At 45.5% G+C, this 22,348-nt stretch overlaps 2 protein-coding genes across 7 annotated transcripts in view; one reads left to right on the top strand and one right to left on the bottom strand.

Annotated features, from left to right (window-relative positions):
• The window catches only part of LOC106746472 (dystroglycan), a 73,900-nt gene extending 53,985 nt beyond the window's left edge, over positions 1-19,915 (bottom strand). The window contains exons 1-2 of one of the 2 annotated variants that reach the window (XM_014623095.1): positions 19,743-19,915; positions 5,532-5,846 (exon numbers count right to left, since the gene is read on the bottom strand). The gene's annotated coding sequence lies outside the window, so the exon portion shown is untranslated. The remainder of the gene's footprint in view (positions 1-5,531; positions 5,847-19,742) is intronic. The other variant, XM_014623094.1, reaches the window with a different exon arrangement.
• LOC106746475 (mediator of RNA polymerase II transcription subunit 20) overlaps positions 1-22,348 on the top strand; it is a 139,138-nt gene that overhangs the window by 23,418 nt on the left and 93,372 nt on the right. The window contains exons 1-3 of one of the 5 annotated variants that reach the window (XM_014623100.1): positions 178-271; positions 4,043-4,220; positions 20,508-20,650. In XM_014623100.1, coding sequence (XP_014478586.1) covers positions 4,138-4,220; positions 20,508-20,650 — 226 coding nt within the window. In that variant the 5' untranslated portion in view covers positions 178-271; positions 4,043-4,137. Of the gene's footprint in view, positions 1-177; positions 272-4,042; positions 4,221-4,668; positions 5,526-20,091; positions 20,249-20,507; positions 20,651-22,348 lie in introns of those variants that run through there. The other 4 variants (XM_014623099.1, XM_014623103.1, XM_014623102.1 and 1 more) reach the window with 4 other exon arrangements.

The following is a 22,348-nucleotide window of genomic DNA, read 5'->3' as shown; positions in this document are numbered from 1 at the left end:
GACCGGCCGCGGCTGTGATGACAAATACCCGCGGATCTTTCGACAGAGTTCTCGATGGAGCACGCGCTTCGTTCGGCGGACGATTCCGCGTAACTCTCGAAATAAATAGGTCGTACGAGACTGCGTTGTGTCACGCTGGCTCGGACTAAATTCATAAATAGCGGTTTCGCGTGATGCCGCGATCGTCCCGGACGCAGTTTACACACTCGAGTACCGCCGGTAACGTCTAAATAGTTCTTACTTATACCTTGGCACACTTTCATCCCTAACGGTAAGAATAGTTCAAAGTCGGCGTTCGGAATGATCGCTTCAATGATAACCGCGCGAGTCCCATCTCTTACGAGGCGTGTCTGAAGTACTCGTCTTCGCGCGCACGTGTCTCGCGATCTAATGCGAAATTACCGTGGTGCGCGTCGCGTTTCATCGCGCGGTTTGCTCCGAAAATTCCGCCCTAATCAGCGATTACCGTTTACACGGGTAATAACCGGCCGATCTTATCGTAGCGAGCGGCGTTGCATTCAGTTGCGAAAGAAACGAGACTGCTGTCGCGGCGGGAATAACGGCAAAACGCGGGCGATTCAAGAACGGATCAGAAGCGCCGCGCGAAATGGGAATTAACGAGCGTGCGATTAACCGGGTTAATGGACGAAGGCACGCGATACCACGACACTTCCAAGGAGACGGGTTGTTGACCGGCTGACTGACACCCGACTCCTCCATCTGGGGCACCCACGAAACTTCCCTTCCTCGTCAAAGTTGCACTCTCTCTCTCTCTCTCTCGCGGCGATCTTATTCCGTGCGCTGGAAGGGACACGGAATGAACATCGCCGTCGCAGGTCGACGAGGCTTCCATCGGCCGACGCTTTTCTTGCTTCTCCGACGAAAATACGGATGCTGAAACTCTTAAAAAGAGGCTGCGAAGAGAGAAGACGGACTTCGTCCTTATTTGGGTCTCTCTCTCTCTCGCGGTCGGAAGTTATTACTGCATTTATTTCCACGTTTACGCACAAGTTCGAGGATTTTACTACTTGCAATGACGCGATATAGCGTACGTCCATGCGAAAGCCCGATAACGATTGCGGCGGCTGAAAGCTGGGAAATACACGGCTTCGGGGGAGCGTTTTAAAATAACGCGGTGATGTCGCGACGATAAAAATTTACGCGTAAATCCGGTCGCGCTCGCCGCTCCGGGGCTCGACAATTTCGCTCGAAATTACCCACCGTCACTGATATCGGCTTAACGTCGCGAAATATAAACCTTAATTGCCCGATGCTCCGCGGGATTTACACGTGTGGCATTATCGCCGAGGGTTGGCGAACCGTTGTTGCATTTTACACGTGCTTTTCTGCGGGGAATGCGAAACGAAGCACGTCCGAAATGGCCTGTAAAAATAGAAACCTTATTTTTAGACTTTTTACGCACACAACCGTCCGATATAAAGGGAACGCGTAAACTAGATTTATTTTTTCCGGTCCGCGTCTTACGTAACGCGTTTAACGAGGCCCCGCGCACGAAAATTAGACCATTGTTAGAAGCGGTGGTAAGTATAATGGCGAAAGCTATAAATTACGAGCGTGTAGCAAACGGTGAAAACGGGAGATAGCGCGAGACGCGATAACGAAAGCACCACGCGCGCGCTAGCTGCTCGTGCACGTTCGAATAGACGCGTGCATCGTTATGAGCGAAGTTCCTCCCGGCGGCCTCTGATGAAGTTCCTTGACCGAGTTGTTCCTCGCCGGCTCGCCATTAAAGGAAAGCGGACGTGCTTTCCGTACGCATCGTGCACTTTCCATAGGACGGAAAAGGCGCGCCATATAAAAGGCTCGAACAAAGTCGTTTAGGCAAATGGAAAAAAGAGAGAGAGATATATATATTCGTGGTACTTTTTCTCCCGCGGATTAAGAACGGAAGAGCGAGAGAACGCGCGCGTGTGCATACCATTTTCTCGATACCCGTTACTATTCAGCGCGATTTAGTTAGCGGCCACGATTCCTTTATTAATTACGGTTATTACGCCGAAAAAGGCGCGCCTCACGGTTACCCATATGCAATTAAGAGAGGCTGCACCTAGCCCTCGATTGGCCGTCGCGCGGCGCCAACGTCCGGAAAAAAGGAACGCAGAACCCGCGTTAAGGAACAATGTACAGTGCATACTATTGTTCTCGATGTAATGGGAGGGGAAGGGATTCAGGATGTCAACGTCATTACGGATGCGCGTATCCCGACATACAGCATTAACCCACTTTTGTTTAATCACAAAGGCAATCTGCGATCGGGCCCGGGTTCAACGTCTCGCTGCACATTCGGCGCCACTGCGCTTAATTGCACATCGCGCTTTTATTCCGCTCGACGACGCTCGACCCTGTCGATCTTCGGCGACGTCGCCAAACGTATGCGTACGCAGCACTCCCGCACGCTGCTGCTGTGGGCAAGGGGGGAACGACGGTTAAAAAAAAATAAAATAAAATAAAACTGCGACAAAAAGCGACAAAACGAATTATTTTTATTCCCGATTTTTTTCCCTCTCAACAGCTCGCCACTCGTCCGCGCGTCGCGATCGAACACGCGCGTACAAACCACAATTTCTTTGCGACACCGTATCCGTTCTGGCCGAGCATTCGACATGCAAGGGGAACGCGAGGGACGCGCGTAACTTCAGGGACTGTCGAACTAACCGCGCTCACGCCACAATTTGCATGCTAACTCGCCGGCGTGGAGTTTGTCGCTGCCTCTGTCTTCAGTCTCTATCGTATTCTCTCTCTCTGGTGGCAACTACCAATTTCTATGCCGATTGTTTCCTTATACCAATTCCAGTCTGCTGAAACTCTCAACTCGTCGTTCAGCCCTTTCCGGTGATTCGGCCGGGCGCATAAGGACCGACCGCGGGCGCAACTATTTCTCTCTTCGGGTCACGTGAGAGGATCATCCAACTCGAAACCTCGCTCGAAACTCGCCCGAACGATTTAGAGCCCTCGGAGGCTGCCTTCCTTTTCACTCGCGAAAAGCGGCTACACATTTGCCTTGCAATAACGAAGTTTCCTCTCGCTCCAAATCACCGTCTCTCGCTCTTTCGTTCTCTCGTGCCTCTCCCTCGCGAGCACCAATTCGCGCACGTGTGAGAATATCGCGTGTAGGACGGGACGCGGTCGTGAGTCACGCAGCCCTCTTCCTATTTTCAAGTGCGTTACAAAATCAATTGTGTGTGTCGGCACATCCGGTCTTTAAGCCGGCTCTACGACCTTAAATACCGATGCCTCACCTCCACGTCATGTGTCCACGTGTTACCCTCCGATAATCAAACGTCACGTCCACGGGGACAACAAGCGTCGAAAATCCGGCGGCTTTATACATCGAACGATTCCACGAAATAAAAATGTTTTCTAGGATCTGATTGGAATCTATTCTGATCTCCCTAAAAAAATAATGAATCCTGATTGGGAAATCTATAAAGATTCGGATTAGAGATGTAACGTTTCAAAAGTATGATTCTAAATGGAAAACCAGACAAATTCTATTTCCTCTGTCCAATATTTAGCCAAAGTTTTCTTTTTCTTAGATTGCTGTTTGATATTCATATTGAACAATATATCTGAAAAACTTTGGGCAGGAAAATGGGATCTATCTGGTTTCCCATGTAGAACATTTTAAGAAATCTAATTAGAATCCATTCCAATTAACCAACTAAATAAAGTTGTGATTCTAAATGGGAAACCCAGACACATTCCATTTGTCTGCCCAACGTTTCCCTGAAGTTTTCTTGGAGGATAATTGGAGTAAGAATAGGATTCCTGAGTGGTATCGCAATATATTACACTTATTTCGACTAAGTTTGGCTAATTCAATCAGAATCTATGTTATATTTGGAAATGTTTGGGAATCTCATTCCTCGATGATTTCTCTTGAAGAAAATAAATGTCTAAAAATGTCCTTCCCACATACGTGAACGAAGATTGTTCGGAGGATAGCACAGCAATTATTGTAATTAACCTCAGCGGCGATTTATACATACACGCGACATAAATATTTGGTTTCCCGATGCAGGCACCGTGCAATCATCCCTGGGTTGCAGAATAAGACAGCATCTGCGCACCCCAACTGCGACGAGGCAAATATTTGATTCTTGCATTTGCATCGCGATGCGTATCTCCGCGAAGCACCGATACTGGGATAAGTGCAAGGAGCAGAATCAACTGGGTCATGTTTTCCACCTTGATTTAAGGTATTTATCCGGGCGAGAGAGAGAGAGAGAGAGACAATCGCATATAGATGCGTACGCTCTTGTAACGACGAGAGCGCGCGGAATTCCGGAACTTAGACGTCCTAATAAAAACACGAGTGGGAGTTGGGCGATGTACGCTGTGTGTACTCTTCAAACAGACCGCCGGGGTCATTCTCAACGGCGATGAGAACACTGACATGTGTACACGCGTACATACATCGCCACTCGCACAACCAACGCGATTGTCACGTCAAAGCGATTCGAAATGATTCGCAGCCATGCTATTCTGTCGCTAGCCGGAAATTTGAAAAGTACGCGTGGCTCGCGTACGTGCAAATAATATTAATAAAACATACACGTGACATGTGAGATAACCGTGTCTACCGTTACTATTGTCATTTTAAATACCTCGCGAACAAAAGTCAAATAAATCAGCGCGCATTTGCAGTACGCCTTTCAGCAGCGACGCCCAGACGGGAAATGAATTCTCAAGTTTACTCGCGCGAATGAAGTCACGTTGGAGGGAAGAAATGAGCCGGGTTTCGATTCTGGTTCGGCGAATGCGGAAGTTGCTGAAAGTACGACTACCGGCGGCGATCCGAGAAGCAAGACAGGGAAAAAGAGAAAAGCTGCCTTCCGCCGAGCAGAAGGAACGTTTGGGAACGAGCCGAGAGTGCCTGCAAGTTTCCGACTTGACTAGTGCGATTGACCCTGCCGCTGCTACGAGGCGAAGCTACTAAAAATAGTCGAGACTCCGTGCTACTCGCGAAACCGACCGACCAACCGGCTAGTGCGACGAAGAAGAGGCAAGAAACGAGGAGCGTGGCTATCGCCGGTGATGCATCGCACTGCGCGACTCGCCTCGCTACACGAAAATGTTTTCTCGAAGCTGCGATTACGCCTTAATGATCGTTAATGGAAAACGTTTGTAGATAAAAGCGATCTTCTTATCTAATGGCTGCTCGCGCGCGATTCGCTGGAGGCGGTTGTTCAATAAAGTTCTCGCGATACCGGCGCGAGGTAAATAGTGAAGAATGTTGACATTCGCTTGAGTCGTAGTAGCGCGGTACTGCGACAAATCATTTTTTATAAATATACCTTTAAAGTCGTTTCATGTTTAAAGAAGTGGAGCCGAATTCGCGAATATCCCGCAGTCGGAGATGGCAACGGAATTTTATTAATTTTTCATATACATTCGCGTCAAAGATACAGCGGAAACGATAGATTAAATGATGGTTTCCCGTAACGTAAAATAAATCATGAGAATTTTGATTAACCGCAAGATAAAAGAGTTAAACCAAAGCGACAAACCTTGTTTCCTGTCACTTTGCTCTTCATTCTGTCGGGCTTCGTGTTAAATCTACTCCATATCACATGCGACGTCGTATCGATTCATTGCCTATTTTGGAGTGCTTAGCAACACGTGCTGATTGTATTCGTCGTAAAGCCCAACTTCGTCTCTTTCGTCTTTGGAGGAGTTGATGTCGTCATCGAAATTAGTCAGCTACGATAACGTATATCACCATGATTAAATTCTTAGAACGGAAAACATCAAACTATTCTCTCTCTCCCTTTTTCTTTCCTTTTCCTCCACATCGGCTTTCAAGCGGGCTTTGTTTTAAGAATCTAAACAGGACAAAAACACATATGACGTACGACGAGCACACGCTCAAGAGTTATAGATTTGTATTTCTTGCTAATTATTATTAAAACATTTTTAATCAGAGCTAAGTAGCTCGGGAGGAAGCTAACGTTATTCTAAATTGAGCAGTATTACACGGAAAAAACAATTCCGTTAGTGTAATTGAAATTTTCGTTGTCTGAGGACCAGACGAAAACTTGGTTGTAAGAATCGAAAGATTCCAATAGGAAGTTTCTACTCAGTTAATTGTTCTCAACCTAGCTTCTATGCAGCTGAATGTTTAAGTAAATGTTTTCAACCGCCGTAACAGAGATATCACTTCTTGTCGCCGAACTTTCATTTCCTGTCACCGAATTTTCATCTGGTCCCTATTCTATTGCTGGAGCGGAGTTTTTTTCTGTATTCTTTTCGTGTTTTTGTCAAATGTGACGTTAAAAATGAAAAAAGGACGTACGGATATTTTTGTGACGTATGGATACCTATTAACTTTCACAAAAATGCTTATCTATTAACCATTACAAAAATACTTATTAACTTACAAAATGGTTTATTAATTAATTTAAACAAAATTAGAATATTATATCTATACACACACACACGCACATATATATATATATATAACGCTTCTAAATCGACGAATTTTTTGCACTATTTGTGTCCAAAGCAATTATTTTCTCAAATTTTCGTTTTTACCTAACACGAGACGTGTACTTTCCGCGCAACGACTGCAATGTGTGTCATTTATCGTGCGCACGAAATTCGCGAAGAAAGGGGAGTCGAGTTACGTGTGAGCGCGCGAGTTCGAAAACTAACGCGGCAACTCGTAATTAGGAATATCTATCGTTTATCTCATTTGCTCCAGCTGAGCGTGCACGTGACGTTTCATTATAAGTTCACTGTGCACGTTGCTGCTCTAAGCTCATTATAGTTAGTCCGCCAACGGGGGCTAACGAGAAACACGGATAAACGTCAACTTAATACGCGCGATTAAACTCGCACGATGCTCGAGAATAATGTTCATTCCGTCTCTTGACGTAGTTCTCGACTGCTCGCTAAGCTCAAGAGCCCCGATCGTCCGATATCTTAATATGACATAATTATCAAGCTGTTACACGTCATCCTAGCCGATTTTATGCAAATTCTCAGAACATCAATGATACCGTTATTCCGTCTATAGTGGCACATATTGGATCCTTTGTCGGGTCCAATTGTGAATCGAGTCGCCTGAAGCGCGGCCTGCGCCGGGCCAAAACAATCAACGCATTATTGCAACTATTAAAGACCCATGCCTTGGCGCCCTCGCTCGCTATCCGGCGATATTTGATTTGAGCTTTTGCGAACCCGCGGAGGGACTGCAACCGCGGCCCACGTGAACGTGGGCATTCACCCCGGCAGTCTCAGAATAACTGCATACCTATTTGTCCCGAGTAAGCAGACAGTGGTGCACTGGCGAAATTATTCCTCGAGGTAACTTCGCGAGACCGCAAGCACGAAGCTTCGATATCGCGCCTCGTTTGAATATTCAGGAAATTACGCACGGGAGGCCGCCGTTATACCCCCGGCTTGAGCTCAAGCGGATGCGGAGCCGTTCGCGAGCTCAAAAATGCCTTAAGCGTGACGCAGGTAAAAAAAGTCCTTAACGCAACGATTCACGTTGCCGAATTTATATACGTACGTCTGCAGGGTACGTGTGTCCGCTGTGATTTATGAGAGGCCGGAGGAAGATAATTATTATCGAGGAGTCTAACGATTCGAATAATACGAGCGGAGAGTGCCACTCAAATTGACGTGACATGGCGACACGTTAATATCGGCATTATAACGGTATTATAAAGGGGCGATTACAGCGGGATTTGGCTCTTAATACGATCGACAATGGTACGCGCGCGTCCGTTTTCGACAAAATGCGACAGGGGACGCGAGATAAAGTTTCCGTGTTTACGCGTTGAGAATCGCTGATAACGGAACAGCATCATCGAACCTGTCACGGGCATTATTTGAAGTTTATTTCGAAAGCGTCGTGCCGCTCGGTCTTCAGATAACACCAAATCGACACTGCGGAAAGTGACAGGATTCTCGGCGATATTGACGATATATCGACGTTGATATCGCACGCTACAGCTGACTCCGAAGCGCGTGTAATAATGAAAGCAGCCGTTTCTCTCTCTCTCTCTCTCTTTCGATATAACACGACAAGAGCTATTTGGTTCCGTTTTATTTTATTTTACTGGCGGGCGTACGCGTGTGCGCGAGCGTGCGTGCGATTTCTAATACACACGGGCGATGAATAATTCTCACGGGTGAATAACTGAGTGCCGGTCCAACGTGTCACGTTATAAAGCTTGCAAACGTGACGCGATGAAAAAAGTCGCCTCTCCGCTCGCACGTTGCATAATGGGAGCTTTCGAAATACAGACCTATAGTTTCCAGTGCATATAAGTTATACGACGCTTTCCTGTACGACGTTAGCCGTAAAGCAGAACGGCTGTTACAGTCGCATCAATCCGAGAAACGTTCCATACCGGACCGTAAAACTCTATGAGAATTGCATCTCCTCCTGTGACTGTTAGACACCTACGACGGGTCCCACTTGCGCTTTAGGATCCAAAAGGGAGATAAGATAAAACGTTATGAAATCGGGACGACGCGGCGCGATAAAGTGCGCTCGCCTCTCGCGGATCTCAAGTCGAGACACTTCGAAATTAAACGATCAGTTTCGCTCACCTTCGTTTCACCCAATAAAATATATAGAGAGACTTTTCTCGCCGCGCGTGGGTGAGTGCCTGTTATAGATATAAAATACGAGAACTTCGAGCGTGAATAGTGAGTAAGATCCAGCACGCGACAGACGGGAAGATTTTTATAGCGACAGAGCTTGACGAAAACAAATATCACGGACGACGAACGGATACCTGTTGCGACAGTCTACGGTTGCTAAGTCATTGCGTCTTCGATAATTAACGCAACGATACGAGAAAGCGGGGATTGCAGCATCGTTTCGAGGAAAAGCGGAATGAGCGTCCCTGCAACGTCGGAACGTTACGTACCTTTGAAACACCTTCGAAGTCGTTACGAAGAGAATGCGACATTCCGGTTGTCTGAACCGCGAATAATTTCGTTTGCGGCTGCGAGGCCGGTAAAGCCATAAGTTGTTGGGTACACCATTACCGAGTATCGCGTCGGCGGGAACATCGCCGGGAATGTGCTTAAATCTAGGGTCGCGCGGGACGAAAGCTTCTGCCCGGAAGAGCTAAGTTGAGAGTCCTCGAAAATGCGAAGGGACAGCGCGAACGCCGAGGCGATCAGATCCGGTGTGCTATGTCGAGAGACAGGTCCGCGAAACTGTCGGGACCTATCGGTATCGTCTACCGGAACGCGCTGTCGGACGGAAAAGCCGAAAGCTCATCAAGCCGGGAGATGAGAGGCACTGCGAGCACGACGCAGGGCGCGCAGGAAACGTCTGGTACATTATTCGCAACGGGTACGGAGCCCGTCAGGACGCATCGGTGATCCCCGATGAAACGATGAAAAATCGGAAACCCAGACACGTGCAGTTTTCACTCCCACCCCGTATCTTGTAGCCGTGTTTAACATTTTTCTCTGCGGCTGACGTCTCTACCGAGACCCGTGATATAAAGCTCGTACGTTCGGCGCCGCGCGATGTACGAGCTATGCCGTTCGTATTTTCGTAGGGCACCTGTGCTCGCCAAACTGAATGAACATTGACTCGCGCGATTCCCGCAAATAATCCGGTCTTGTCCTATAAGAGATCCTTCCTCCGCCTCGCAACTAGCGCATATTGAACATATCCAGAAACGAAATTCTGGTTCTATATTTGTAAACATCGTTACCTAAAAATCTCTTTATTTTCGGTAAGTTCAGACATTCTGTCAAGTTGGAAATCTGTGATAAACGACTCAATAGGCCTGGAAATATGTAAGGTAACTCCGGTATATATACGCCGCATTTAAGGAAGACTCAATTTATCAAATATTATTTATTATGTTTAAGGCAAATTAACTATATAAATAAAAACTGTATATTGTCTACTATGATAAAAAAAAGTTGGAAATATGATGTACGGATCGCTTGCCAACCTGATGTAACGCGCGACGGAACACGGAACGTAAAAATATTCGTACACACAACGCAAGCAGGTAGATTCGACCGCCTCGAAAGTCTCGAATGTTTTGATTCGCTGAATGTTGGTGTTGTAATTTCACGGCCACTGGCGTATGGCAACGATTGGCAACGGAAAGATGTCTTGGCTCTTTATACTGGTTAATTATGGACTTACAAATGGAACATCCGTACCGCTGATAGAAAATTATAGTTGAATTGACCAGAAAGTGGACAATCAAACGCACGTTGGTTTATTTAGAGGAAACCGAATTTTTGAAATGATTATAAGAACCATGATAATAAAACGGCCTCGCGAACGTTACGATTGATTTTCCGTGATCCCAGCTAAAAATCAAAGCAGTCCATCGTTCTGCGATTAACAGATGCGATTATTGCGCGAGCTGCCTCCGATCATACGACTCGCGCAATTTTCTCTCGTGAGCTCTGACAGAGAGCTCTGATGAATCTTGACGCGAAATAAAGAGCGAATTATAAAGAGGCGGGCTGTATCTGGTCGCAATGCGATACGCATCTGGCACTGTTCGTAATTTAATTGGCACATTCGCGTCACTCGTTGGAGTTCGCGTCATCAAACACACACTGTTCCGCTAAAACGCCTTAGTATCGAATTGTATTAAGCCACTCGCGCGGGCAAGTGGGAAACGCCGTTGCTGCTGCGCCATATAAGGTGGGTTCAGGAAGATACGGACGACGATAGAAGTATGTGCCTTGGGCACTTACAGCGCTACGTATAGACAGGAAAGCCCGGTATCCGCTTCTCGTGTGGAAGTGGCTCACAAGCGCACACGCGCACGAGTGTATCCGCACGGGGAGAAACAGTGACGATTTATTTCTCAAACAGTGCCCGAGCGAGTACGTGTATTTTTCGTTTAAATCCCCCGAGATAAGTAATCATATTGCAGCTTTACGAAATTTCAGATACCTTGCAACTTCGACATTGGAACTGAGGTTTTTTTTTCAGTGGTTTTATCGTTTATCATCCATCATGATAACTTCTGATCCTCGACGTTAAGTGTTCCGGTAACCGCGATCGTGAGTCATAAATTAAATCAACGTCGAAGCGAAACTCACGGCATACTCCGCATATATCTCATCGGAAGAGATGGCTTTCGCGAATCGCAGATCTGCAAATGACATCAGCGCTAAAGAAGATACACTTAATGTCTGTGCAGTCGCAATTCTCTCACGATTACGTCATTAGTGATGATAAAAACGACGGACGCTTTAGAATTCAGATTGTTGCGTCGCGTTAGTTTGCTCGACGCGCAGAGCAAGTAATTAACGTGCCCGTGCTATTAAGCGTTCTATGACTTGCTATGTACCCGGCGTGTCAGAAAGAACCTACGCATACGATTGCTTCGAGCAATATATTCAAACGGCATCGGTCTTAAAATTCTGTATAAGAATCAGAGAATAGAAATGTGAGATGAGATCACTCCGAGATGATCACGTACAGATGGTACTCTCTAAAGTGCAATCAGTATATTGTCACAGATAAGCAGTCAATAGTCATTAGTATGTAATTATAGTTATAAGTATATACTATACTAGTGATCATAGCTATAAATATATATTGCAAATCAACAAAAAGTTGCTACAAAAATCTGTTAATAGCAGCAATTGTTTCCGTCGGAGAAATCTAACTGCATAAACAGTGAACAAAGATCTGATTTATTATTTCTCTTTTATTATCTTAATCCCGCTCTTAAAGTATAGTCAATGGTTTTGCTTGAAATATTTTTAATTATGCTTAATTGATTTAATTTATAGTTTATTTGGGAGACACGCTTTTATCTTGGTGGGATTCGAAATCTCTAGTTCTTGAATCTGTCACCATACTCCAAATATGACTAAATAATTTGCGTCAGCAATTGATAGAATATCATTAGTTAATTTGAACATTTATCAGTTACTAATGCAACTAATCAGTACTTTTTCTTAAGGAAACATTCATATAATTATCGATAGAATATTGTTTCATTGATTTAATTAGTGACATTTTCACTGATTCAACTTAAGAGAGTATCTGACCTTATCGGTCGATGGATTCACCGGTAAATAAGATCAGATTCCATCGATATCCACGTACGTCCGGTTATTCTTCGAGCTTCCTACTTGCAATGTTCATTAATCGGAAGCTTGAATCGCCCGTGCAATATTCCGTCAAACGGAATACTGTCGTAATTATGTTTCAGGCACGCGATACTTTGAAACCGCCGCGCCGGGCGAGTTTCCCGGCAAAACGACAAGCCGAAAGCTCGAGATGTTACGAAAAGCGAAATCGGGTCGTCATCCGGGTATGCTCGACTTTACTTTATCACGACTTTGTCTCGCCCGAGCAACATTTCGCCGATTCACGTCTCGTGAAGAGCCGCCGGTTGTTTCGAGCTTCTCCCTTCTGCCTCGCTGAGATTCTTAAACGTTTGCGTCGCTCGCGTTGAATACTAAGGATCGTCGCATCCGCCGCATTTCCCCTTGCGGACCGGCGTATTCATTTGGGCGCTTTGTGCGGCACTCATGCGGTGCCGTTGGTATCATTACGAGGGCCTGCGCTGTCGTGCGCCGTTTGTAAGAAAGTTACCATTATGAGAGAGAATGAGTCAAATTTAAAAACTTGGCTCGTGTATAATATAAAAAGAATATATTCGTGTACATAATAATATGCATAACTCCAAAACTGTATTAAGAAAACGTCGCAAAGTACATAAATTCGCGCTATATCGAAGCGCACGATATTTCGAGAGAACATATTGGTTCGACGCGAAGATCCCTTAGTGAATTCGCGTAAATGTTTATGTACCCCTTGTGCCCAAAGAGGGAAGCTCACTCACTCGTCGGATATGGTTATGCCGATACACACGGTACCGTGATCTTTTTACTCTATCTCCGACGCACGCGTTTAATTTCCAAGAGAATAAAGATTCATAGGACAACGGCAGGGAAATTATGTAAAATGAATTATCCACGGGTTGGGGTAAAAAAAAAACAAAGGAGATCTGCAAACCCGGCGAAAGGACGATGGCTCGAGCTTACACGTGGGAGCAGCGGCCGCCGTAAGCTCATTTACTTTAATACACGGGAAAATTCCGCTTTCTCTGGAAGCTACGATGTATATTCTTGCTCATCCCGGCGAACACAAAGAGGTGATCTCTTCTTCTTCCCTCTTTTGTGCCGCTTCTTTCCTTGCACGCTCGTCGAGTGGCGAATGTATGTACATTCTCGCTAGCCAGCGGAATGATTAAGTACCGCGATTTTATTCCGCGAGGCAAACGCGTCGCGGCGGAAAATCTCTTTGGTGGTGCGATCAAAGCATGGCGGTTTATAGATACGAAAACACGCTCATTCCTCGTAATCGGCTTTTGAGCTTAAAATGGTCACCGCTTAACCGGTTAACTTACGTCGGCCCAAACAAAACGCGAATTAGCGGTTCTGCTTTCGTTTTACAAGAATATCGCGCTTGCATCGCGGTTTCTATAAATATTGCCTTGATTCACCGGTCATTGGTTCAGAGTTCACGGGAACGATGACGTCACCGGGTGAGAATTCGTTCCAACTCGAGGGATTCATCTCGCCGGTTAAGCGTTACCACATCCTTCTCGCGCGTCGGCCACTCTCTCGCTCTATTCTGCGCGCTGATTTCTTTCCTTTTTTTCCATTCCGCCGCTGCTCTTCGCCCTTCTCGTTTTCACTTCATACACCACAACCGGCAAACCTACCACTACTCCTCCTCATCTCGCCTACTTCCCGCCCGCCACGGTGAACTTACCGAGAGAATCTTTATGACCGAGCCAGATGTCTCGCGATGGCATTGACGCATCGCTGTTTTTACAGAAAGATTGCCGGTGCGCACGGTACGGGGGAAAAAAAGAAAATAAATCGACGTCGCGTGGACCACCCGTGATCGTGAAATCGCGACGGTAAACGCACCCTTCGCCGATCCGTACATCCTTGTCACGCGATGTCCTCGATGAAACCCTCGAGGACTTATACGGGACGAACGCTCCACGATCGATATCGCGCGCACGAGCGATGCAAATAGCATTAAATGTTTAAGCGTTCGACGATACACGCGAGTTAGCTACTTGGGAGATAACATCCGGTATCATGTACTACTTAGGTTTCCGAGTCGGAGCGAGTACGAAGAGAGAAAGAGCGAGAAAGAGATAACTTACCATTCGAGCGCGCTTCAGTCGGTGCGCGGGTGCGAGGAATGTTCTCTTCATTAAAATAAGGGATGCGCGCAGACTAATAATGCTCCATATAACATTCGCGTGCGTTTGCGTTCAACTCGCCCGTAATGCGAACAGATGCCCCCGACGAGACGCCAACCGTCTGCTACATTATGTTTGGAATTTGGTTCGGAGCTTGCATTCGGGTCCTGTAATAACATTCCAGCTGGTCCGCGTAAGCTGCGAACGTAAGACGGTTCCGTCGTGCGGCGGATTAAACACGCGATGACTAATTCGCTTTGGGCGAGCGTAAAAAAACTGACTACTACCGATATAGACCGAACGGTAAATCAATCGTCTGAACTCTCTGTGTTACACTCTCGGCGCATAAATACCGCGCTCGATATACCGATGTTGGGAACATTAACGGGCCGTATATTCAACCGTGCGATAAAACGACGGATGGACTTTGAAGATATCTCGCGGGGCAATAAACTTCGCGGCAGCCTTGGCTTTATAGCGTACAGCGGATGGGAGCCGCGAGGATCCGCGCGTTTCGATTTCGTAACACTTGCGAGTGTCTTACAAGGCGTCGCGTGCGAGATAATCCTGAACGACCGAAGAAAGTTTCGCGCAATTTCCAGCCGAGCGTCTACAGCGCGAGCAACGTCGTCCGAGTTTCCGCGAGAAAGCTCGTCGAGCCTCGGGAGAGAACTCAAAGAGATCGGGCAACGGAAGATGCGATTGCGCTCCGACGGAAGAAGAGAGCCCGGGACAGAGAAAGAGGAGGAGATTGCGCGAGGAAGGCTCCGGGACGGGACTGGAAATAGAAACGACTCGGCTCGTTCCGGGGTATTTCACTGGAGGACGCGGAGGAACGCGAGGGAAAGAGGACATCGGCTGTGAAAACTCGCGTTCGAACCGCGGCGATCGTCGCGAAACGGCCAGTTACGCGGAGTGCCTGAGCAAACAGAGACAAGCATCGTATTCTTATGTACATCCGCGACGTGGTTGGCTTGTCTTAACGACCCTTCGTGTATTTGATCGCGCTACTGCGTACCACTGGTGAAGTCGAATCGATGTTCGTCGTGTCGCGTTAAATCCGCCCGTCCAGTGCCAACGGAGAGATTACGACGCGTGTAACTACAATTACGGAATAATTCCGAAAAGGCTCGCAGCTCGACGTCGAGAATTTATACAAGCTCTTCGAGCGACGTGGATTTATTCGCGGTGCAGTTTCAACGTCAGCCTCTCTCTTTCTCTCCGTTCTTTCTTTCCGTTTCATTCATACAAATATTTTTTTTGCCGACCTAAAGTCGCTCCCGTGTTTCATTGAGTACAGATGGATATGCCGCACGCTATTTACGACGAGCGTTTTAAACGATCCGCGGGGCCGCCTCGTTGCTCGATTAGAGTGACGACTGTTTGTTCAGCTTAGAGCGAGCGTGGACTATGATTATTCTATTCAACGATATTCACCCCAACCGGATCCAGCGAGCTGGTTTTTACGAGCAGCGAGGAAGAAGAATGGCCCGTTTCGATCGAAGGACTTGTCCAGGACTCGAATGGCGAGAGGTCTTTACGAGAGAGAAAGCTCCGCAATGTGACGGAGATTCTTAACGAAAGGAGAACCGCGAAATGTTTAACCCTTGACCCGCGAACGTGTATACAGTAAAAAATCTTTCGTTCGTATGTGTTTGTGTCAAATAATTCGCACTTTCAGTGTGTTAAAAAATAGCACACGACAAATATGTTATTTTAACACAAAATTTAGAACGGGCTTCTCGAGACATACTAAAATTAACATTTTCTTTTTTACTGTGTAGATGCCAAATTATTATTTTTTATTTTGTCGGCTAGATTGCACGTGAGGAAAACAAATTTTTCTCGGAAAAGTGCGAAGAAAGGCTCGACAATCTCGCGATTCACGAAGCGTGCTTTCGCTTTTGAGCGAATCGACGCTTAATAAATTTAACCGGGTTTATAGACTTGACTTTGTAAAGAAAGAATGGTAGTTGCATAACCGCTTTGTAATACGATAAAGGTCGCTTCTGTCTGTCTGAAGTTCTGACTCTCTTTCATGACCGTTCTGTGCATCACTTTTTCTCTGCGCGTACATTTTATTAAGGACGGAGACTACAGAGCGGGCATTCACACGCGGCGTTACCGCTTCGCGCTCGTTTCTGCGACATATTCTCCTTCTTGCGATTAAATTGTGCACGGAGATTCAATCTACCACGTCGATTCGTGCACGCGATTTCTCTAATTTATTCGACAGATTACTTCGCTATAGCACACGCGATTCTATTTTCAATGCAGATCAAAAGTTCGGTGTATCAAAAGTCGCCCCGGATCTGGACCGGAACGAGCAACGCGTCGAGTTTATAAATTCCCTTGATTTTTCAGCGCGGCTGAAATAAATTGTATACTCATTCGCGTGAGCCCAAGTTAAGTGGGACTTAGACGCGTAGCGAAGGAAAATAATTTCCACCTACTTTTACGCCACGATAACAATCCCGCGATTCATCCCGTCACTTTCGATCGTTGCTTTCCTTCGCGACTGCGAACTCGACGAACTTATGATAAATTTCAGATAACGAGAAATTAATTAGACAGAAGAGTACTTTTCGAAGATATTGACAATAATGAATCGAGCTCGACCGATTTCGACGGTGACAAATGTTAAATTTAAATAAATTAAATTGCCAATTTTTGATTTATTTATCGCCCATCTTGGATTGTCCGTCATTTTAACATTAGAACGGCTGGGTCATATTTTTATCCACTTGTAGATTCTTTTTCCTCGTTTCTTTGGATTTTCGTCACTGGGAAATTTTCTCTATCATAAAATAATTAAACAGTATCATAAAATTAAAAAAGCCAACGGATAATTATAAAAAAAGAAGTAGATCAAAAGTGACCTATTCGCGGTTCTGGGAGAGAAAAAACTGCCGCGACTCTAGTGTTAAATAGCGACGATACATTTAACGATACGTGTTCGGCGAGAAACGGTCAGTTTCGACGTTCAGCTCACGTAACAAGGAACATCCGGTGATATTTTCCGGTCGGCGAATATCTCGGAGACGATCGACGCCCGGTTTTGTTTAGCCGTACTTTAGCCAATCGATAACGTTTCCGCATTTACTAACTTTTATTCACTTACTAACTACCACTAACTGCTAAAAAGAACTTTCTTGATTTTCCGGGAACATCGCTTTTCCGTGAACGAGATTACAGCGATCGTTGTGCGTGTCTCTCGACAGATAAACATATATATTGCACTCTGTGGTACTTTGGAGCTTAGAGTACTTTAGAAAATTATATTGCCTCCCATCGTTGTAAAGACAAAATGTGAATAACATAAATAGGCTGTACCAGGAAAATTGACATACGACCTCGTTCGCCGAACAACAGCCATGAAAATGCGAAAATTATTCAAGCACCGATAACGATAAGAACTGTTCCACGTTGCATTTTTACTTTTTACTTGATATTTCAATAACGTGTGTATTTATTCAAAGAAAACAGACGTTGGAGAGAGATAAGACAACCGACGGTCGACTTTGTTATTTTCGTAACCGAGAAGCTGCTGTAAAATTGCCGTGGTAAATAAACGCGCGAGTTGCCGCGTCACGTCGCATGAAACTTTTTAACGAATAGCGGCTTGTGCCCGTACCGAGACATTAATTACCACTTATGATGAAGCGGTTGATGAAGCGGCCTGCAAAAGGCGCTGGTGGAAATGTGTTCTCTAATACCAAGATCGGTCCGTTGTCTCGGGAAAATCTAAGCGAGTCGCATCGTGTCCCGCGAGTTTTAAATTATCTCGCGACGTTTAATATCCATGTGATTAAGTCTCATATTAAATTCTTGTCAAAACGACATTCGTGGCACGAACCACGCTAAAACGTCGGATTTCGCGAGCAATTTGACCTATTAAAGTTTAACTCGGCGGAGTGCACAATCCTCGTACACACCCACAATCTTAAATAACTCCGTAATTAGAGCCGCACTTCGGTTTCCGCTAATTGCGAGCAACAATTCGCCGCGATGTTCTTGTAACATGACCCCGTCGTTACTAATTATTCACGGCGCGGGTGCAGCGGGATCGGTTAATTAATCCACAATGAAGCGAATGCTTCTCGAGACGCGCTTCGATTAAAGCCGAATTTGCCCGAGCTTCGAAAAGCAATTTGTCGCCTCCACGCTTATCGGTTTTTGCATTTATCGAAGGTCGAGCCGTTGGAACATTGGTTCGCCGTCGTTGGTGCGCCGAACATTATCGCGAGCGATACACGTGCAGACGCGATCGAGGTATCTCATGTGCGGCCCAGAAACACGAACGCTCGTTAAATCACGATGACCCGCTTTTTTCGCCTTTTCGTCTCGCTCTTCCGACGAATTCATCATGGATTTCATTCGCGATGGCCGCAGCCCTTTCGTTCCGCGCTGCATCGCGCCCGTGCATTTGCACGGGCAAACGACGGCGATAAGAATTCACCCTGCTGACGGGGGAAACGTACTTAAGAAGTACGCTCTATCGCGTGATTTCGTATTCTCGTTTCCGCGTTTGTTGATGAAAGTCTCACTAGATAACCGTGACTGAGACGTCCCGGCATCATCGTGCGGCGCGAAACCGGCTACCGCTTTTCCTGATTGTGTTACGGTACAATTTCAGCGGATGTTGTTTACGCTAATATCACTGGTTAAACGATTCGACGCTCGACGTTAGACCTCGTCGATTAATTACGAGATCATTACAGGAACAAGCTGTTACCAGCACCTCGATGTTACCTCGGTAGTACGAGGAAATTATTAATTCGAGTGAAATAGCGGCAGAGAGAAGGGAATTCAATTAAATTGTAACTTATCTCGTTTAAACATTGCTGCAGGGAAACGCTCCGTTTTTTTTTTTTTTTTTACCAATATTTGCTCAATCTTTCATTTAGGGAGTTGCGATTAATATTTGTACAAGAATCAAATGCATCCGCGCGCGTATAACACACGCATACACAATATATGCGTGCATGTGTGAATATATTTAACTTAACGTACTGCAATCGTATGTACGAGATAAAATTCTGCATATAAAGTAAACAATTCTCTGGCAATGTGTAGTATATGTAACATCCCAAGAATTTAAATCGGCTTCGTACGGAGATGCAGGTGCGTTGCCTACGAAATGATCGCGCGCGCGTCGAGAGCAAATGCCGAAAATGATATCGATGCCCAAATATGGACAGGCATCTGCCAAATGTCGGGATCGGAACCGGCTCGACGCTCTGCGATCACGTGAGAATGGTCATCTGGTTTATTCGTGACAAAAGAGACGCGTCCCCGACTGGGCGAAAGATACAATAATATCTCTGGATCGTAGTAAACAGCCTGCACGGATGGTGACTACGATTTTCAACCGTACGCACACCTATTCGTAAGGTTGAAAATCGCGGTAAACGCAAGGTTATTACCCCCGCGAGATACGTACGCACATTTCCTCAGATTTACGGTCGAAAAATAACACCGATCTCGACGCCGATGTCTGGCGTGCGATTGATCCATTATTCCTACCTTATTACAAAGTGCCTCCGATTCGACGGCGGCCGATCGTTGTCCCAATCGTAGTCCCGATTGTCGTCCGGATCGTTGTTACCTGCCCGACAACACTCCGCTCGTACGTACATTCGAATCGACGACACGTTCAACGTATCACTATCGAAATGCGCTACCGGCCGACTCTATCGCGGGCGAAACACTGCGAGTGCTGCTTTAAAGGTATCGCGACAGATATCGCCATTTTCCGGACGCATTACTATGCCGGCATGGCCGCCGTGCTGCCATCTTGCGACAGCAATGAGCGGCCGAAGCACGCGAGTCATCGATGCATGCAGCTGACTTCACGTCGCGCGAGCAAGGTGGATGGTGACGTAGCACATTGCCGCAATGTCCGTTTAAATTCCGCGCGTCCTTCGATACCAACGAACGTAAACAAGTGTCCGCCGGGTAATCCACGTCTCAACGTCGTTCGGTGTTTCTGTGCGTTTCTTCGGCCGGACTAGAGCGATGGGTGTCACCGTGTAAGTGTTTCTCGTGCTCATAATAAGTTTGCGACACTTTCTATTGTACGATCGTCGTATTGTGAATGCCTGGTTTGCCGTACTGTATGTGTTTTCGCGTCCTTTGTCGCGCGCGTGGAGAAAGTTAGGTTATGTCGCGCGGTCGGTGGATTGTTCTCGTTGTTAATAAGCTTCAATATGTCGCGAATTGCACTTCGATGCGAAAACATCTGTTTCCTAATTAATCGGTAAAGTTAAACGAATCACTCGTGGTCGGCAGGTTACAGCAGTACCCGATGATTGAAAACCGGACCGGGCCACAGACGATCGAGTTTCTGTCGAAGAGGATCCTCGCCCTCGGAGCCGTGCAGGCGGGACAGTTCCTGGTGGATTGCGAGACGTACATGTCGGTGCCGCAGCTTGGTATGTAAGCTCTCTTCCCGCGAATTAGCGTCTGCGTTTTGCACCGCCTAGTTTTGTATTATGCGGTTGTGCTGAGAGTAGATGGTGCACGACGGCCAACATAGATGGCCGTTGCTTGCTGTTTAACCTTGCGAACGTCGACGGCTATCAAACCGACGTTTTGCTAGAAATTTGCTAAATCAAATCCGCTGATCTCAGTGCCTTCCTTGTTACAATAATAGTTTGGGACGCATTTCTGATTTCTGATATCTTAAGATTGTGAAATATAAAATGGAGAACATAGATAAGTGTTCCATAACGATAATTGATTATGTGATAAAAAATGATAAATAATAAAATTAATTAACGGGTTAATGCAACGCAATTAATATAGCGCAGTTGAATCGTTTAATGTTAAAAGGGCATGACTCGAAAAATCTGCTATTCTCTTTCTTCATTAGAATTTTATTAGAATTTAGAAATTCCATTTGTAAGGACAATTAAGTTCTCAAAATAAAGTCTAATAAAATTTTATAGAAACATTCAGAAACTTGCTAAAATGTCCATGTTTTGATTTTCTCAGAAGGAACTTCTCTTTTATTAGTAAACTAGTGTTACTAAATTTTCAAAGAATTTGATTTTACATAAAGAACTTACCCTTTTAACATTTTTATCGAAGGATATTTATGGAACTGAAGTACGTGGATTAACACAGGTACACACATTACTGTCTCACCATATGTCTCTTCTTTTGGCATTTATATATGTGTATATATAGGCCTCTATACAAACACGCAACTGTTGGTTCCGCCGAAAGTCATTAGCGCGATCATATATCCAATATTATTCGTTACTTCTAGAGAGGTGTAAACGCAGACGCTAACAAAGTTCGCTTAAGTACATATTTATACATAACGTAAATACGTATTGCACCGATCGAAAGTGCATGCTTTCCTTTCTAAAGCAAGTCCACCGTCGTAGAATCGGCGGACGGGGGGAACTGTTTATGCTACTCGCATTATTTTAATTAACGAATAACGGTCGACCTACTGAAATAAAGTCGGTCAACGAAATCGGTGCCTCGCTCGATGTTCTCGCGATATCGAGGAAGAAAGATACAAGCGCCTATTGAAATTTCCTATTCGATGGTAGAATCGAGTTCATATTCTCGAGAAACCGACGTGCAGTCTTATCGCTTCATCCGATATAATTCTCGTATGTTCGCTCTTATAATCCGATATTAAACATTCCGCTGTTATATGAGTTAGTTTCCGTCGCACCATACGTAGATACGACAATGTAGTGTAAATTATTCTATGAAGGTACAAATACAACTATCCCTAAGCGTCATTACAAAAATATTAAATCTAGCAAGCGAAGCTAACGTGGCCCATTAGACACAGACACACACACTCACACACACATACACACAATATGGGTGGTGATATACATGTATATATATTTTTATTGATTTATTCCGTTCTCTCTTCATTGAAAATACGTGTTCGTAATTTTATTATCCGCGACGATACAATATGTGTATAAGATTTAATCATCTTAGCGACGGCCAGCGCTAATTCCATTTGAATAATATTTATTGTCGATAAATTGTATAGTAGATTTATTGTCGATAAGTAGAATGTATGATTCTTCATACTTTTCACAAGTAAAGCTTCACGCTTCATCACGTCCGGATATATAACGCGTGTAATATAGATT

The sequence above is a fragment of the Dinoponera quadriceps genome, unplaced genomic scaffold (assembly GCF_001313825.1).
Source record: "Dinoponera quadriceps isolate SergipeBrazil2010 unplaced genomic scaffold, ASM131382v1 scaffold1850, whole genome shotgun sequence".
Lineage (NCBI taxonomy): Eukaryota > Metazoa > Arthropoda > Insecta > Hymenoptera > Formicidae > Dinoponera > Dinoponera quadriceps.
This window is presented reverse-complemented; position numbering and strand designations above follow the sequence as displayed.